This window comes from Phasianus colchicus, chromosome 2, assembly GCF_987193195.1.
Source record: "Phasianus colchicus chromosome 2, bPhaCol1.hap1.1, whole genome shotgun sequence".
Taxonomy (NCBI): Eukaryota; Metazoa; Chordata; class Aves; order Galliformes; family Phasianidae; genus Phasianus; species Phasianus colchicus.
In genome coordinates, this window is record NC_143437.1 from 87,635,695 (window position 1) to 87,654,186 (window position 18,492).

Genomic DNA, 18,492 nt, shown 5'->3' on the forward strand with positions numbered 1-18,492 from the left:
TCATGTGGCATCTCGAAGTGAAATTTTGATATAACCCTAAACTTTTTCATACACAGTCTGAGTCTGTCCATGGCTTCAAATGTCCCCAGATAACTTACAAACAGAGGATTTTGGTGATGAACAATCTCTCTGCTGTGTTCACTGGTTATATTTTTATGTGGTGCTGCTCCATAATCAAGACTTCCAGACATAGCAGTGAAGGGATACATATGAAATGATAATAATCACTCATGTAAGTAATACTGTGTGTTTACTTGAAAAATGCATTGCTATAAAGAAAAGCGTAAATTGATTCCTTTCATTGTGTTCATTTTGCCTTTAGTATGACCCTGTAGCAGGTAGCTGATCTGTGAAACAGAGTTTACTCTACCTAGTCTTGTCTCACTGTCATCTTCCAGCCTCCACTTTACTATGGATTAGAGGAGTTCAAAGCCTCTCTGATGTTCAAAATCTGTCTTCAGATAGTCTGCATGAGGGTTTCTGGCTGCAGTGTCCCTTGATCAGTGTCATTGAGTAGACCTGCATTGACAGTAGACCTTTATGCTCTTAATGACAGAGAGCACACCTCAAGCATCTTTTCAAAGAGCAAAGTAGATCTCAAAGATGCTATTAGATGCCTTTTAAATTCCAGATTGTGTAACATTTCCACATTTGCTTAATGATATTGAGTAAGCATGAAGAATGTGCTGAGTGCATGGACTCCTCAGAGCATCAAAAATTAACCCCAGAATAGTGGTAAAGTGGTATAACTATGGAAGTTGCTTTCTTGTGATGGGATTTGTTTCACTTGCTTATGGTGTTTCATTCAAGTCAGGATGGCCATTTGAGCAGATAAAGATCTAGAGAACTAATTTTGAGCTCTATTACCACTAAAGATGTTTAACATGACTGCCCAGATCCCAGACAGATCTTGCAAGCAAAATGAGAGTAGCAGCACATACTGTGAGATATAGATCAGTGCAGAACAATTTGAAATTGAATTAAGCCCAACTCACAATGCATATGATTTTGTAGGATTGTTCAATGGAGAGCTCAGTTGTACTCTTTTGAAACTGAATTTTATGGAATCAATATGCACCAAGCATTTGGATGTAGCCATGTGGGTAGCTCAGTGTATTTTCCTTGCATGTACTGAAATAACAAACCTAGAAAGGTTAATTCTTCTTTCACAGCGCTTAGCTATTCTAAAACTTCTTGTGTTATAATTTGCTATAGATTTCAAGTGATGAACGTTTTTGTGTCTAAATTCAGTTTATCATATGACACTAGAGGCCACAGAAGAGATTGTTTTGCAGCAATATGATACAACATTTTTATAATAGGTCTTTCAGTAGTGAACCACTACAAGTCAAGACCCTAGTTTAGTTCAAGAAACATTAATTTAGTGGCAAGGACATCTGTTGTATATTACCAACATTAACTGCTCTTGAAGTAAAAGCTATTACGTACCTATGCTGATGATAACAGAAGTCTAGTTCATTTTCTAGAAATGAAGGAATGAGAGGTAGTCTATTAAAGACAGTGAAAGTCCCACTGAAAATTTGTTTACTGTAATTTAATGGCAGGATTTTCTCCCCGTCTATATAACTTGCCACAGGTATTTCTTTTGTAGGTAATTTTATGATTGATGATTCAGGTTGGCAAGTGCCCTTTGGAATATTTAAAAGAGACTAAGAGAGACAGAGAGTAGTTCATTTCTTCATATGCCAATAGCAGCGGTATCTAAAGTTTAAAAAATACATAGGCCAAAGAGTTCTCAATCCCATCGAGGTCTGTAGCAATGCTAATGGGAGGGGATGTGCGGCAATAGACAGAAGTAGCTAAGGGAGTGTTAGGACTGGAAAGGCCTCTAATTACTAATTAACTGCTGGTAGACATCCTGCTGGCCAGCACCAGGAGCCATGTCTGGGCTACAGAGATGGCAGTGGGAACAAACACCAGAATGTCTTTTCTGACCTTTCCTCTAGGGCAGAAGAAATATCCTTCAGGAATTATGAGAGAACTGGCACTGGTCTGCTCCTGGATAAAACCATAAGTGGAATGCAAACAGCTCAGGAATTAAACTTGTCTAGATCTTAATAGGGATAAATTATCTCTTTTTTTCAGCTTTTCATTCAATTAAACTATTTAGATCGAATATTTTTAATTGCACTTGTGGGAATGGGAATATGTTGTTTCATTAGAAGCAATTTTCATATTATGTAAAATACATAAACTTTATGAAACTTATTAGTAAAAAATTAGTTTCCTGGAAGAGAAAATGATACACATACAATTTTTGTAAGCTAGAATTGGAAACAGTTGTTCTGTAACAGGATTAGAATTCTAGTTACATTAATTTGTACTTTTTTTATCTACTACGGCCATGAGCAATTCTGTGTGAAGAGCACATCACATTTCTAAAGGGATTTTGACCACAGTATGTATCATAAAGAGATTAACACTACCAATATAACTCCATTTTTTTCAGGCACTGCTGAATCAGTCACCATTAATATAACGAAACAGTGATGAGATGTAAATAATAGGAGACAGAACTTCCCGCTCTGTAGACATCAAGGTCGTCAGTAGTCTTGGAGAAAATTTGCTATTTGTGTAGAGCACTGTCTGTACCAGGTGAGACTGTACCACTCTTATGATAGCTGCAGTGCGTTCAAGTCAGGAAGGCCTAACGAACCACAGCAAAAAGAAATATAACATAAGAGATGAATTTTTTATTTCTCTAGAAAGACTCAAAGTACAGCAGTGGTAGAATAGATGCACAAAGCAGCATACAGTACAATACTGCAGGTAAAAGGCAGTGGCTATCCCAAAGTAGTTAATATCAGCTTCTCAATATCACATTCATTTTGTCCACGTAGAATCCTAAAATAGCCATTTTCTCCCCAGTATTTTCCCCATGAATTTGCTGCAATCTAAAGAAAAACAAAGAGGAAAAAAAAAATTAATGGTATTTTAAAATGCAAAGTGTGGAATTTAAAGGTAATCTCATGTGATATTTTTCTCTAATGAAAAAGTTTCTCAGATTTGGTGAGAATCAAAATGCATTTTTTTCCTTATTCCTTCATTTATTCCTTTTTATTTTGATCAAAATTTTAGTTCCAAAGCCAGAGTTAATAACAGTGGACTACTATTGCTATTAGGCTGTCTGATTTATTGAAGAAGAAATTATTAGGTAATCCAAATATCACCTGGAGAAAGCGGTAGTTTAAATGATATTGGTCAAAATTCAAATTAATGTTAATCTATTAACATTAGTTTCATAACATTAATATGTAGACATATGTTACATAAACACAAGATATGAAAAATTGGCTTTTAATAAATCAGGTTATTTCAGGTTATTATTGACATTTAGTTTCTAATGAATTCAGAAGGGTTTGTGCCTAAGATGTCAGTAGAACCAACAACCACAAGTCCTGCCATCAGCTATATGAATTCCAAATTATCTTCTGCTAAGCACTGGAATAATGGTAGGAGCTGTTAATCTCAACCAAAATGATAAAATCTGACTGACTTTAAATTGCTGAAAGGCTAAGTTTAATTTTTTTTGCTGACAGCTGGAAGACATTTTGCAATGCTGTTTAAATAAATAGCTTGTCTTTTCAGAATATTTTCCCAAATAATATTGACACATATTGTTGAGTTTCATTTTCAGACCACAAAAAGAAGGATATTTTTATGGGAAAAACTGAATAAGTGTTGTAGGAGAAAACACAGATATAAATGTAAGGTGATCAGATGAAGTAGACTTTGAAATTGAGGAAGATCTTGCTGTAATTCAAGGGTCAACAGGATAAAACCTTGCCAGAAAGGGGATAGAATTGTGCAGGAGACTTAAAGGTGAGTGGAAAACAACAACAAAAGCAGATAGTAAAAGAGGGAATGAAAGAAAAGAAGGATTTTTTTTCATAGTCTGTATTTTAGAAATGTTGTCTCCTTCTTTGTAACAGAGTGCTAAGGACTCACTTACCCAGAACTTCTGTTTTTGTCCATTTTTGCCAGGTAATGATCCCCACCTGTTATAAGAGATGGTACAAGTGAGGCCTCTAATGCATTTGATCATATTTTGCAGCTTTAAACAAGCAACCAGAATAGAAAAGCTAATGATAGTTTTCCTAGTACCAGGGATGAAACAGCTTGACTAATTGATGACTCCACTGATGAAAATGAAGGTATTTGTCCTCCTAGCCACAAGTCAAATTGCCAGCAGGGACTAGAAAAACTTCTGGGCACAAGAGTGCCTTTAGTTTCTCATTGCAATGATCTAATGTTTTCATTGACAGAATCTCTCCTCCAGAGAGCTTGCCAGCTGAACTAACCAAACTGTGTAGGAGTACTTAAATTAATGTGAACACATTTCAATTCACCTTAAGAACCACAGAAACTTTTTTGTTAAAGATCTCATCCAACACCTTTACAAATATAGCCGGTAAACTGGGACCGGCTGCTCTCAGCTCAGATTGAATTGCTGACAAACTAATTTGGTTTTCTGCACAGTGAGGGAAATGACCTGTAAACCTGGTATTTCTCTGACATCTTTCAGGACATGTTAAATGTTGTGGTAATATCCATGAAACCACACAAAGCCTGTCCCCTCCTCCGAGTGACAGATGTTTTGTAGTTGTAGCTGAATTGCTCAGTGCTCTGAGATGATAAACTTCACTTTGCATAGATATTTGGTAGCAGAAGGTCCAAGGCCATCATCTGGGTGTAGTTCGATTAGTGAATGCTACATTGCATGCCTTAGGTGCATGCGTATGTTTGCACATCTACTGACTGCCTAAGGAACCCTGCTGGCTTTTTTTTAATTTATAAGGTGAATACTTGTTTATTTGCTGTTCATGGGCCATGATGCTGGTACCTGCTAAAGGGGACAAATAAAAAGAAAGCCAAAGATGTGAACATCTATTACAGGTGTTTTTTTTTCACAGTATAAATTAATCATAAAATGTACGAAATTATCGCACCAGTATCCTCACTAGTATATGACCAAAGTCAAATAATTTGGTGCATTAATGGTGCTCCAATCATTTTGAAAGGCAATTAGCAAAAATACAACAAGAAATCCTATGATGCAGATGGGGAAATCTGGAGTTTCAAGTCATCTTTGTAAAAAACAGCCACAGCGGCATCAATTCCCCTGGGTTAACAGCAATGATCTGTGGAATGTGTGGAATAGCTGTACTTCTAGTCAAAGGGGAAAACAAAAAAGCAAAAAAGACAAATTTAAAACCCCAGGATCCAAATCTTTCAGAGTAACAGTTGATATGAAGAGACACTGAGCAAGATAAGCTCACAGTTTTTCACTGTAGTACCATGACTGTGTTTGAACTGAGAAACCAGGGATCATTCCAGCCTCATTTGAGCCCAGGACCTCAATGTCCTTCTCCTTGACAGAGATTTTGCAGGAAAGATATCCTGCAGTGTGTAACTGTCTCCTCATCTAGCCACATGCTCTGCCTGTTGATATTTGCTGTTTCAATTTCCTTCAAATTCCAGTGGTTGTATGACTGCAGGTTAGAGGTAAAATCCCACTGTGGCAAGTAATATTGCTGTTTGTTTTCCAGTCATGGGCTCAGTGCTATCGGAAAAGAAGTACAGAACAATTAGATTAAAATGCTCACTTTGGGAGTAAAAGCTTCGTGACTAGCATAGAGTTGAAGTCTAGATTACAGTTGTGATCCCAGCTGTAGCTACTACTCAGTGCAAGAAGCAATGTTGGTGATAATGACCACTTATTGTAATTGTTGTGTTTAAAAAAACGTTTCATGATGCTTTTTCTTTGTACTACCAGGAGAAAGTTTAGGGATTATTAATAATCTTTGTTATTTCTTTGCCTAATATGCTTTTGATACAATCAGTCATGATCATACATTTATTCATTTATATTCATTTATTCATATCATATTGAGATTTACTTGTGGCCATTTTACTAAAAAATTACATCAGTTGCAGTTTGAAAGTCCACTAGTTACATCAGTCTTATGGATAGATGAAAATTTCCTTGTATTTATGTTCTTGTATTCCTACGTTCAGTACATTATCACTCTCATTTATCAGAGTGGTATGATGACCAGCTCTTGAGATCTCTCATCTTAAATTTCTGCTACTACATTGTTTTTTTAACATGTTATTTTCAAAAAAAATCCCAAATTTGTTTTTATGTTTTGATAGAAATATATTGATTCTCAGAAATGTTTCTATCTAGAAGAAAACTTAGATAATAAAATAGGAACAGGTCTTTTTTTTTTTTTTTTTTTTTTTATCTTTGACAATAATGTAGCAACGAGTTTAATTTCCTGAATTATATTCTATCTAATTGTATACAAAAAGCAATACTTGATATATGCTTTCTATCTTACAGTTTAGAAAGAAGAGCTGCTTATTCAGTAATTCATTCCCATTGATTCATTTAAGTACTCTAAATAAAAATAAAATATACAATAGTGCCTTCAGTAGGTCAAGAAAAGGGACTGTTCTCCCTTAGTGGAGCAGCCTGTCTATTTTTGGCATTCACAGACAGGAAAGACATGAACAGACTGGAGCAAAATCAGTAGTAAACCCCTGAGGTGTTTGGATCTGGAGCACAGGATGTACAAGGAGCGGCTGAGGAAGCTGGCTCAGGAAAGGTTGCTTGGAGGAGATCTTTTTGTTGTCTCCAGTTTTATAAAGTAGCACAGAGAGACAGACTCTCCTGAGGTATGCATAGCCAATAGACAGAAGTTGACAGTCATTGTTTTCAGCAAGAGTGGTTGCAATTGGACGTAAACAAAAGAAAGTATTTTACAACATGAGTTGCTAGTAGAATGAGAAGTTGTGGAATATCTGTCTTCAGATACACTCTAAACTTTTTGGACTTGGAAGCTCCAGGAACTTGAATGAAGGCTGAAACTGGTTCTTTGAGCTGGGGGTTTGAATTGAATGACCTTCAGATGTCCTTTCTAGCCTAAACTACTTAATAATCTTAGCAATTGGATTTACGTTGGACCTGCTAATCTGCCATTCCATGAAGTTATTTTGTATTCGGTATATAGCTCTTGTGTAACAGTTGTATAGCACAGTAGGCTAATAGACTGTGATGAGGCAGGTGTTTTTGTCAGTTTTTTAACAGCTATGGTTAAAGAACAGATGATAATGTTGGTTCATTATTTACTGTTCAAAACCAGTCTTGAGGTTAGTGCATGAATCAGGAGCAGGACGTAGCAGGAAAGGCAGAATAGACTGACAGGTCCTCAGATGCTCATCTTTAGTGGCAGCAAATGCAGCATGGAGTTCCAGGCCCTTTTGACAAAGCCTTTCCTAAATCTTGGCATGGTTGGCTCAGGCTCATTCTATAGGCTTGCTCAGATTCACCAGTTCTCATTTCTCCCAGGCTAATGTGCTTCTCTTCATCTGAAAAGCACTGAGCTGTAATGTAAACAGCTGTTGTTTTGTGAAATATGCTAGCTATATACTGTTCAGTGTTGCAGCATTTTGGGTCCCGTGCCAGTTTGATTTGACATCTGCCTCTGGGAACGCATGTCAGCTCCAGCTAAGAGCATTTCTGGAGACTTTCTGGCTCATTCATATTTGTATAGCCTTTAAAGAGAAAGCAATTATTTCCAAAAACACCTAAGTGAAAGCTATTTCTGCTGTAGTACCTTTAGGAATGGAGGAAATATTTTCTAAAATAGATTTCTCAACTTTCTAAATGTGTCTTCCCAGCAGAAATATTTCATTTAATCTTTTAAATTTCTCTTTTTCTGTTTTCCTGCCTAAAAAGTCACGCTTTGGTAGTTTTCATAATTTCAGTCTTACTAATGAAATAAATTCATTGCATATTGTATCCCTTGGTTCTACCTATCATACCTTATGGCAAGCAAGCACAACTTCCACTTTAAGTTTAATTTAAGTTTAGTTTCCTTAGAGAAAAAGAATCCCTCAGTATCCTTTCTGCTGCAAAGTCAAGTGTCAGGGTGAATTTCCTGAGTCATAAAGACTCATGATATAAATGAATAATAAATTCAGCTTAATTTTAGCTGCTCTTTTACCTGCTGCTGTAAGTACTGCTGCTTGAAGTATGAACAAAAACTAACAGACACATTTGTTTAAAAGTAACACAAAATATTCAGTAATCTGAAAAAAAAAAGCCAGAGGAAATGTGAAGCTTGTAAAACTCACGCCCATCCACTGGAATGAATAGAAATTGGATGGTATGTTATTTCAAAAATTCAGAAATCAATCATGTTTCAATAGAGTTTACATTCTATGCATTTTCATAATTAGACTGAAGTCTGTGTCTTTTACTGTATCTGGGTCATCACTGAGATGTGACTTCTTTATTTCTTTTATATTTTTAAACATACACTAGTTACAAAGGTTTGTTCACCTGCCTAAATGCAGGTGTCTAGGGCCACTTGAGATGCCCTTGGATGCCAGAAACATCCTCATGGCAGACGTGACGTAAGAGCTACAAGAAATCTGTGTCCTCTCAGAAAAGTAACCAGACAGCAACTTCTTTCCACTGCTGCTAGCACCAAATACTCCTGAGGGTACTAACATAACCACAAGCAGGTGGAGCTGAGTTGCCCTCCAGGCTCCATTGCCTATGTTGACTGTATCACCATCTTTAAATTGACAATTTGGAAATCTAGCGTGTCATGTCTACATCAGAAACATAACTTTAAGCATTTGAATCCCAAACTGAATCTGGACATAGGTGCATAGTGAAGTGTGAGCAAAGCAAAGGAAAAGGTTGGAAAATAATAGGAAATATATAGTGAATAAAGTGTTGAATGGGTATCAACAATCTAATAATGTGCTGTCATAATATAAATACAATTTACAATAATTTTTCATCCTTGTATGTCTTAAATATCTTATAAAGAATAAATTAAAAAAAAAAAAAACCAACACTCAAAAACCAAACAGCAGTTATGAGAAAAAAATGCTGCCTACAGAAATCAGATTTTACCTCGGAATTCCTCAAATCATCAAAACAGATTTATTTTTTAAATAAAGATATTCATCCACTGTTTGGAGAAGCTGACTAGCAGCTATCACAGTTCTAGTATAAAATTTCAGAATAAATGAAGGGGAGAGTTAAGACACTACAGACAGAAGGACATGGGTCCTGTAGATCTTAAAATTAGCAGATATAAATTAAAAAGAAAAAAAAAATAAAGGGGAGGTAAAATTATCTTAGTAAACAACACAGCAATTATAGTTATAACATATATCAGTTTCTCACAACACAGCAAGAATTATAGATAATAGTTTGGTTGAAGAAAATTAAACCAGGAATGCATTGTGCTAAAAATTGTTAAACCAATTTAAGCTGCATTTTATGTTCCCTCATTGCTTAGAGTATGAGCTGGTTGGGAGACCAAGAACAGGCTGGAAAGGAAAATGACACTATCTAATTTTTATTGTATAAGAGCTGTGCCTTGGAGTTTTAAGCATGGAAGTGAACCCCTTTGTGCTGGGCACTGTATGTGAAGAAATTCAGTACAAGAATAAATCCTGTTGCTATTATCTTCCTTCTGAAAGTAATCTTTAAAGAAAGAAAAGAAATAGGAATCTATTCATGAGTCTGAGAGGTATCCATATTTTGACTAGAAGTCCAGATAAGTGGGAATTAATGAATGCTAGTCATTTATTTATAAAACTTATGACACTTGTTAGAGTGGTTCACTGATATAATTTCTCTAGTAGAGTCTATATTATATCTCCTCTTACAGGTTGCTTTTTTCTGGCAGCTTATTCCTGAAATCCTGCAGTTCTTCTAAAAAAGTCATTTTTCCTAACGTAGGCTTTTGCAAACTCTATGCTCATTGCTAATGAAATCCTGACCCTCCAGAACGATCAGGTACTTCCCAATACCTCCTGGGAAGTCTAGACCTTGGATGTTGAAGGGAAAATGATGTCACAGTGAGCAGTAAATTAAACATAGAATCTGCTTTAGTTAAGTTAACAACATTATAAAGGAGATGTAAGAAGCTGGGATTAAATATAGGCAAGGACATGCATGTTTTCAGTGAAGTGCTATTCAGTGTGTGACTGGAGTCCTACATTAAATCTGAGAAGTCACTGCTAGGAATAAGTGTGTGAAATCATTTACTGTGTGAAAAAAGAAAAAATAAAAATGCACAGAGACTAACAACCTATATGAGTGTAGAACTCAAACTCCCTGCAGAAAGAGAAAATTCAGTATCAGATATGAGTATTTAGATAGAATTGTGGAAAAGTCAAGGAAATAAAACACCGAGAAAAAAAAATATCCTTCTAATAAAGTAATGTAAATACCAGAGGAATAGTTCCCAAGGGGAGATGACAGAGACTTTTAAAAGTAACTTAACAGATTTGTGGACAACATCAATTAGAGAAAAATATTACATTTTCTGGAAGATGACCAAAATAATCTGATAGCACTTTCTTTTTCCTCTCTTGTTCATGAGATTATTTTAGCTGACATTTACTCTAAATTAACAACATGTTAAATGTGAACAGATGTTGGACCTCGTTACCCACAGAGACAAGGAATCTATTAGACTTAATTTTAACAAAACTTTAGAGTTGTCTAAAGTTTTGTTAAAATTAAGTCTAATAGATGATTGCTGTCCAATCCTTCATTATTTTTTTGGAAAAGCTTTCAATATAGCCCTCTCCAAAGTTTCCATTTTTATAAAGAACAAGAAGGGATTTCAAGGAGTCATAAAGGAGAAGGTCTGAATGTTACACAAAATTACACAGTAAATAAATTCTATGTGACAAAACTATTCTGTAAGAAATATGCTATTTAGTTTTTCCAAACAAAACCTTCACATCTCCAATGAAAAGTAACCTTGAATAAAAAGAAATAATTTAACCAAATTGCATTCAGCCTTCTTCAGGGGAAAAAATATTTCAGATTACTCAGGGGAAACCAATTCCAACTTGTCGTGCAAACATAATTTATGCATTCTTTTTAGACAACAGGATGAGCACATCTAAAAAGAAGTAAGGCCTTAAGAGTAAAGGAAAATGAGACAAGTCTCTCAAGCTACGAATTCATGCAGTTGGTTAGAGTGGAGGTCAATGTTTTGCATTAACCAAAGAGTTAAACTCTTTACGGAAGACAGATGCTCTAGAAACTGGCATTCTGCATCATCTTTCTAGCTTCCCACATCCAACAACATATATCCAGAACAGACTCTTCTGACATACAAACAGTCCCTATCTCACAGTCAAAAATACACAAACAACAAAATACTATTTTCAACCACTACTTTCATTCTTTTTCAACCAGCTTTAACTCACACTTGCAGTTTACCAGTTACACAGTTTGTAGACTGAATTTTGGATTCACTGAAATCAATGGCAAAGCCTATTGTTTTCTAGAATAAAGTCAAGATTTATCTCTGTTACTGCTATTTTGGTTTTTTGTTGGTTGTTGTTGTTGTTGTTGCTGTTTGTTTGTTTTATTCTTTACAATGTCTCCTCTCTGTCATTATAGAATGTTTGTGCATTGAAAATCAGATCTTTCAATAATTCTTTGACTAAAAGGAAGCACAGATAGAAGTCTTTAAAAACAATATACACAGGAAACTCACACCACAGTGTTCAAGGGAAATGGCTGACATAGCCACCAAGACACTCTTGATGATATTTGAAAAGTCATGGCAGTTCCTGGTGACTGGAAAAATGGCATTATAACACTCATTTTCCAGAAGGATAGAGAAGATGACCTAGGGAAATACCGATCTGTTAGCCTCACTTCAGTGCCAAGCAATACCGTGGAGCAGATCCTCCTGGAAGTTATGCTAAGGCATATGGAAGAGACGGAGGAGATATGGGATAACCAGCATGGTTTCACCAAGAGTGGATCCTGCCTGACCAAACTTGTCACTTTTTATGATGGTGTAACTGCGTTAGCAGACAAGGGAGGAGACACTGATATCATCCATCTGGATTTCAATAAGGCCTTTGGCATGGTCTCTCATAAAATCCTTCTCTTCAGATTGGAAAGGTATGGATTTAATGGGTGAGCAGTTTGATAGATGAGGAACTGGTTGCAAGATTGTACCCAGAGAGTTGTGGTCAAAGGCACAACATCTGGATGGAGGTTGGTGACAAGTGGTGTCCTTCAGAAGTCAATGCTCTGATACTCTTTAATATCTTCATCAGTGACATCAACAGTGGGAGTGCACCCTCAGCAAGTTTGCAGGTGATACCAATCTGTGTGGTGCAGCTGACACGCTTGAGGGACAGGATGTCATACAGAGAGACCTAGATAGGCTCGAGCAATAGGCCTTCATGAGGTTCAACAACCTGGGTGGTGGCAACCCTTGCTGTCAGTGCAAAATGAGGGATGTAAGGATGGAACACAGCCCTCCCAAAAATGATTGGAGGGTATTGGTGGATGGTAAGCTGGAGATGAGCCAGCAGTGTGCTCTTGCAGTCCAGAAAGCCAACCATACCCTGAGCTGCATCCAAAGAAGCACGGCCAGAAGGCCAGGAGGTGATACTTCTGCTCTACTCTGCACTGGTGAGGCCTCACCTGCAGTGCTGTGTCCAGATGTGGAGTCCTCAGCACAGGAGAGAGACATGAACCTGTTGGAGCACATCCATGTAGGGCCACAGAAGTTATCCAAAGGATGGAACACCTCTCTTATGAGAGCAGGCTGAGATAAGCTGGGGCTGAAGAAGAGAAGGTGCTGCAGAGAACTGAGTGTGGACTTGAAATATCTAAAAGGGGGCTATAGGAAGGAAGGTGACAGACATGTTATCAGGGTCGGTGGTGGTAGGACAAGGGGAAATGGTTTCAAATTCAAAGAGGGTAGATTTAGATTGGACATAAGAAATAAGTATTTTACAATAAAAGTGATAAGGCCTGGGAACAGATTGTCCAGAGAGGTGGTAGAAGCATCAACCTTGGACACATTCAAGGTCAGGCTGGATGGGGCTCTGAGCAACCTGATCTAGCTGTAGGTGCTCCTGGTCATTGCAGAGGAGTTGGATTAGATGACCTTTAAAGGACCTTCTAGCTCAAACATTTCTATGATTCTATGAAACACTACATATTCTGTTTGTAATGTTATGGACTTTACTCATATTTTGTTTTGTTGCTTTTTCCTTATTTTCTTCTTTTTTTTCCCCAAATATTTTCATTTCTGGTCAAATGGGGCAACTAGAAAACCTTTTATAACCTCTAGTGCAATAATAAATCATGTAATTTCTGAAGTTGTATATGTAAATAAATATCTCTGGCCCTTTCTATCCCTGAAAAAATTATTCGTGATCAAACATGACTTCATGTAGTCCAAATTCATCACATCCAATTTATGGGAAATGAGGTATTTAGATTAGGAAAAAAAAAAAACACTCTGCAATCAAGACAGAAGTAAAACTTTTGAATATATATCCTAACCAAATGCTGAACACAGACAATGTTAACAAAATAGACTAATTTTTCTCCCTAATACTATGTCTTCTATGTAGGCATTGCTAATTTAGTGTCATCATTTTGATCGAAAAGTAACCTATGAAATTTCTTGAACAAAAAGACAGCCTTCCCATAGATCAGACCTACAGACCAAAAGGATACAAAGATTACTCAATCCCTCTAATCTTAACCTCTAATCTATTTTAATACAAAAGCTTTTCTTTCATAAGATTCTTACAGTACCTCCTTCTACAGATAAAAAGACAGTGTGCCACCAATACATGAATACATGCAGTCTGAAACTTTTCGTCTAACTCTCCTCCTTGGCCTTGGTCATATAACTGCCATGATACTAACAGACACAATAAAAGGATTCACTGACTAGTGTTCTCTGCCAGAAAAAGGTTTTCAGAAAATGATCACTGGAACTCAAAACTCTGATTTTACACAGACTTCTTAGAACAAGAGATAAGTGAATTATCGGTATGTCAGTAGTTAAATAATTTTGAAAATACTACCTTAACTAATTATATGGGAGAAAATCTCATGGATTTAACTGCATAGATCTCCAAACAAAGTTTATCTTTTCCTGATGATCTTGTAATGCATTTTTCTTTGCTGTAAAATATTTTTGAGTGTTGTTTTATTTTTAAAACTATAATGTATTATGTCAATTGTCTGAAATGAAAAGAAAGAAATGAAAGGAAATGAACTTATTTCCTATGAAAGAAAGAGGGAACTCATCCCAAGGTTTCTTTAGCCGAAAAGAAAATGTGGCTATTGATGGCGTAAAAGGATGCTTCTTTGTTGTCATTCATAATCTGAACTGGAATGAGAACAAGTGATAAAGAAAATTGAGAGAAAAAATGTATCTGCAAGGTCAAAAACAACGGTGTCACTAACAGTAGTTACTGGCATCTCTTTTAAGCCTCTGGACTTTGCACTGGTGAGTCATTTAAACATGTATTAAAGTGCTGTTGCTCTGCCAGAATGTATCCTCAACACTAAAACACAAGTTTTTGCTTCACGTGTCAATTTTAGAGTGACTGTGCTAAAAAACAATGAATTCAACTCACGCTTTTTCAGGGTGTAAATGTTTTAATTTCATTTATTTCCTGCACTATTGAATTTAAATCTTCCAGTGGATAAAAATAGAAGAACATCTCTCAGTGTCCTCTTATTAAAGTTCTTTTCCATTTAAAGCATCTTCTAAATATCTGAAAACCTATACTGGTCATGAATCAGTACCTAAGGCTTTTAATAAAACTATACTTGTTCCATACAAGCTTTAAGGTGACAGTAAGTAAATCTGATTGCAGGCAAAGTCTTGGGCTTTTTGAAAGCCTTCTGAATTTTTCATTCTCAAGGGAGAAGCAGATACAGTTCTTTGAATGGAAATACACATCAGATATTGTAGCCTATCATGAATGTTGAATTGATAAAGATGAATAAGGCTGAAAGAATCTGTCTGAACAGGTTGAAAACATTAGTGATGGTTTTTTACTTGGTTATACCTGACTTTGAAGAAAGATATATTTGACTGAGGCAGAGCTGCTTAAGCCAATATTCTTCCTCCAAAGTTAATAGATTTTGCAATCCTTACACCATATCCAAATCTGCTTCACTGTTTTCTTTTTCTATAAACACGCTATTTCTCTTCTTTTCCTCAATGGGATTTAGAAAGCCAGAGGTGTAAAAGAATATAAAAAAAAGTAATAATAATAATAAAAAGTGCATCATTTTTATAAAGAATATGCTATAGACTGGACTTGAAATGTTTGTTTGGCAACTCAACTCTAACTCAAAATTATAGATCTAGGTGGTAAATTTATTACCAAATTCATCTTGATGTGAATTAAGTCTGTTTTTATTAAGACATCTTGAGATAAGTGTACAGTTTCACATATCATTAGTCACTGATCCTAGTAATTCCAATCATTATTCTATTTAAAATGTGAATGCAGAAAAAAATGTGAAAATTGCCAAATTCTGAACAGTTTGTCTCCTTTAGTCTCTTTAGCTCTTTTTAGTTCTGTTGTGGCTTTTCAGGTAGTTTTCATTCTGGTGTGATTCTGAGTTGAAATTTAATGTGTATATACACATAAATCCGTATAACTGTGTGTGTACATAGACACAAACAAGCATATGACAATTTGAGGATATTATCTTACCATAAACATTATGGACCATTGGTCAGTGAGTTTGTTGCACAAGCTGGCGTTACTTTATAAAGTGGGATTTTAAAGTAGGATTCATCTAGTCTACCTTAGGCATTTTAATGTTAGCTCTGCAAGTCTGACATTATCCCCAGGGGTTCCTTTATAGTCAACAAACAGAAGTTAAAAAAAACAGCAATTAAATGCACTTAAGGACAGATAGAAAGAGCAGCACAACCGTGGATAATAAAGGAAACCATGACTGCCTAGCAGAGATGTAACTTCTAAATTCTATGCATCAAAACTTAAATGTTATGAATTCCAGTCTCCATTCCTCATTTTTTCTACTTACCTCACTGACTCTGCAGACAAGACACAGAAACCACTTGAGACATCATACTTTGTCAGCATGACTTCAGTCAGTCCTGACTTCAGTCCATTGGAAACCTATTTCACTGTCCACAGAGACCATCTTTACACTCAAACCATCTGCAACCTGCAACACCCTCTGCCTGGCTGCTCCGTATTTTTCTTTCTTGTTTCCACACAGTTCTTTTCCATGCTCTCCTCGAGCCTGAGGTCATACACTATATCACTGGAGATAGATTTTTTTTAGACTTAGAGCTGGTTTTATCAAGTAGAAACCTCAAAATGATAGAAAATAGCAGTTTCAACTTGCATAATGACAGAATTCAGTCAGTGTATTCAGTTAGACGTTTATATGAGCCTATCTGTTCGTGTTAAAAATGGTTTCACTAAAATTTATATCTATTTTATAACACTCTGTAGTCTTTATACATAGTTGCAAGCATGAGCAGCTTATGGCACTTTCAAAAGCGTTTTTGAGAGATTGCATATATCAGTTCATTATGGTCGTCCATTACTATAACTGCCTTTTACAAACATTAACTCATTTTTAGCAGTTATAAATTTAAAAATCAGATTACAATAAATATCAGCCTGCAAAAAACTGCATATTTTTACCCTATGTCATCATGTCTCTGCCCCTTTTTCTCTCAAAAAAATTCTGTGATGCAAAATGAAAATAATCATCACAATTTTTATTTCCAGTTCAGCATTCACGAGATTCTCATGAGGTTTTTTTTCTATGTAAAAGATTTTGCACTATATTTTACTCAAAACCAACAACAAAACACAATATGCACACAAAACAAACAAACAAGAACAGAACAAGCTGTTGTAGATCGCAGAGAGCTTGTGTCTGGGCAATACATTTTACATTCAAATTAGTTCAAAGTGTTGAATAATATGAAAAAGTGACAGCTTCATTCTGAAAGCATTTGAATCTTTAGTGTTTTAAACTTGATAGTGTTGAGTCACATTTAATCGCTGGATTCATCATTGCTAGTAAAATGGTGCCCAGAGAGGTGGTATAATCCCCATCCCTGTAGGCACTCAAGGCCAGGCTGGATGGAGCTCTGAGTGATCCAATCGAGCTGCAGGTGTCCCTGTTTATTACAGGGAGTTAGAATCATAAAATAATAGAATCACCAAGGTTGGAAAAGACCTCTAAGATCATCCAGTCCAACCATCTACCTACCACCAATATTTCCTGCAAAACCATGTCCCACAGTACAACATCTAAAAGTTTCTTGAACAACTCCAGGGTCAGTGACTTCACCACCTGCCTGGGCAGCCCATTCCAGTATCTGACCACACTCTTGGAGAAAAAGTATGGAGAAATGTTCAACCTGAACCTCCCCTGGTGCAACTTGAGGCCATTCGGCTACTCCTTTTATCAGTTATATTGGAGAAGAGGCTGACCCCCACCTCACCACAACCTCCGTTCATATATTTGTAGAGAGCAGTAAGGTCTCCCCTGAGTCTCCTCTTATCCAGACTAAACAATCCCAGCTCTCTCAACTGCTCCTCCTAAGGCTTGTGCTCCAAACCTCTCTTCAGTTGGACCAGATGACCTTCAAATGTCCTTTCCAACTTAAACAATCCTCTGATTCTATGATAAGTTCAAGCACACCAGGTCTTGGGCTCAAACAACCTCCAACTTATCAAAATTGGATCCAATTTTACAGTTAAATACCTCTGCAAATATTTCACATGGCATAGTCTCAACAGTAAGAACACTTATACATTAGATGGTGGAAAGATGGGCAATTCTTTACAGTGTCGGATCCATTAGATAGTTCAGCATTCTTCAACAAAAATTAGTAAGTAAATGTATTTCCCACATATTAAACTCCTAATCAGTCTGACATTTCTTTGCCTTCTTTTTCTTCTTTTTCATTCACTTTTTTTCTCATGTCTTTTGGCATATTAAAACATTTTCTTCCTACTCAGTGTTTTGCTCAGACTGGTCCATACAATCCCCTGAGACTAAATCAAGTCTAAGTCAAGATGTCCTGTTATTTGCTTATAAATGGCTCCTTGCCTAAGTGTTTCTTTTTCTGTGCACATCCTATTGGTTATCATTTAAATCAGCAGCTACTTCAGCACATTAATAGTCCTCGTCCCTTGCTCCTCAGCCATCATGTTGTTCCCCTGTGCAGTTCTGGTCTAATCACTTTCCCCTGTGATGAGATTCGCTAGGCTAGACAACATATTTTTATTTGAGGGAATAGTTATTACCACCCTACACTTGTACCAAACACAGGAATCCCAACATGTGCACTTACAGCCCCATAGAGGTTCATCCCTGAAGTTCCAATTTTCCTGTTAAATTTTATCAATTTCTCTTTCAGATATACCTTAAATACAATAAATATATATATACCAAACATACAGGCTTTCCTTCATAAACATATTTTCCTAATGCAGTCTTTTCCAAGATCTCTGCCAGTTTTTCATAGCTTCGCAATGCTCACTTCAGGAGCTTTTCCTCTATTACTCTTTGAGTCAGGATTTTTTGCAACTCTATAGGCTCAAGGCTGATCCTCCTTAAGTCTCTGCTTCTGT

The 18,492-nt window shown here is 36.3% G+C and overlaps 1 protein-coding gene across 1 annotated transcript in view; it reads right to left on the minus strand.

The window, feature by feature from the left end:
- Positions 1-2,739: 2,739 nt before the first annotated feature.
- Positions 2,740-18,492, minus strand: part of TINAG (tubulointerstitial nephritis antigen) — a 47,033-nt gene continuing 31,280 nt past the window's right edge. Inside the window, exons 11-12 of the mRNA XM_031611307.2 lie at positions 3,974-4,019; positions 2,740-2,915 (exon numbers count right to left, since the gene is read on the minus strand). Coding sequence (XP_031467167.1) covers positions 2,805-2,915; positions 3,974-4,019 — 157 coding nt within the window. The 3' untranslated portion in view covers positions 2,740-2,804. The remainder of the gene's footprint in view (positions 2,916-3,973; positions 4,020-18,492) is intronic.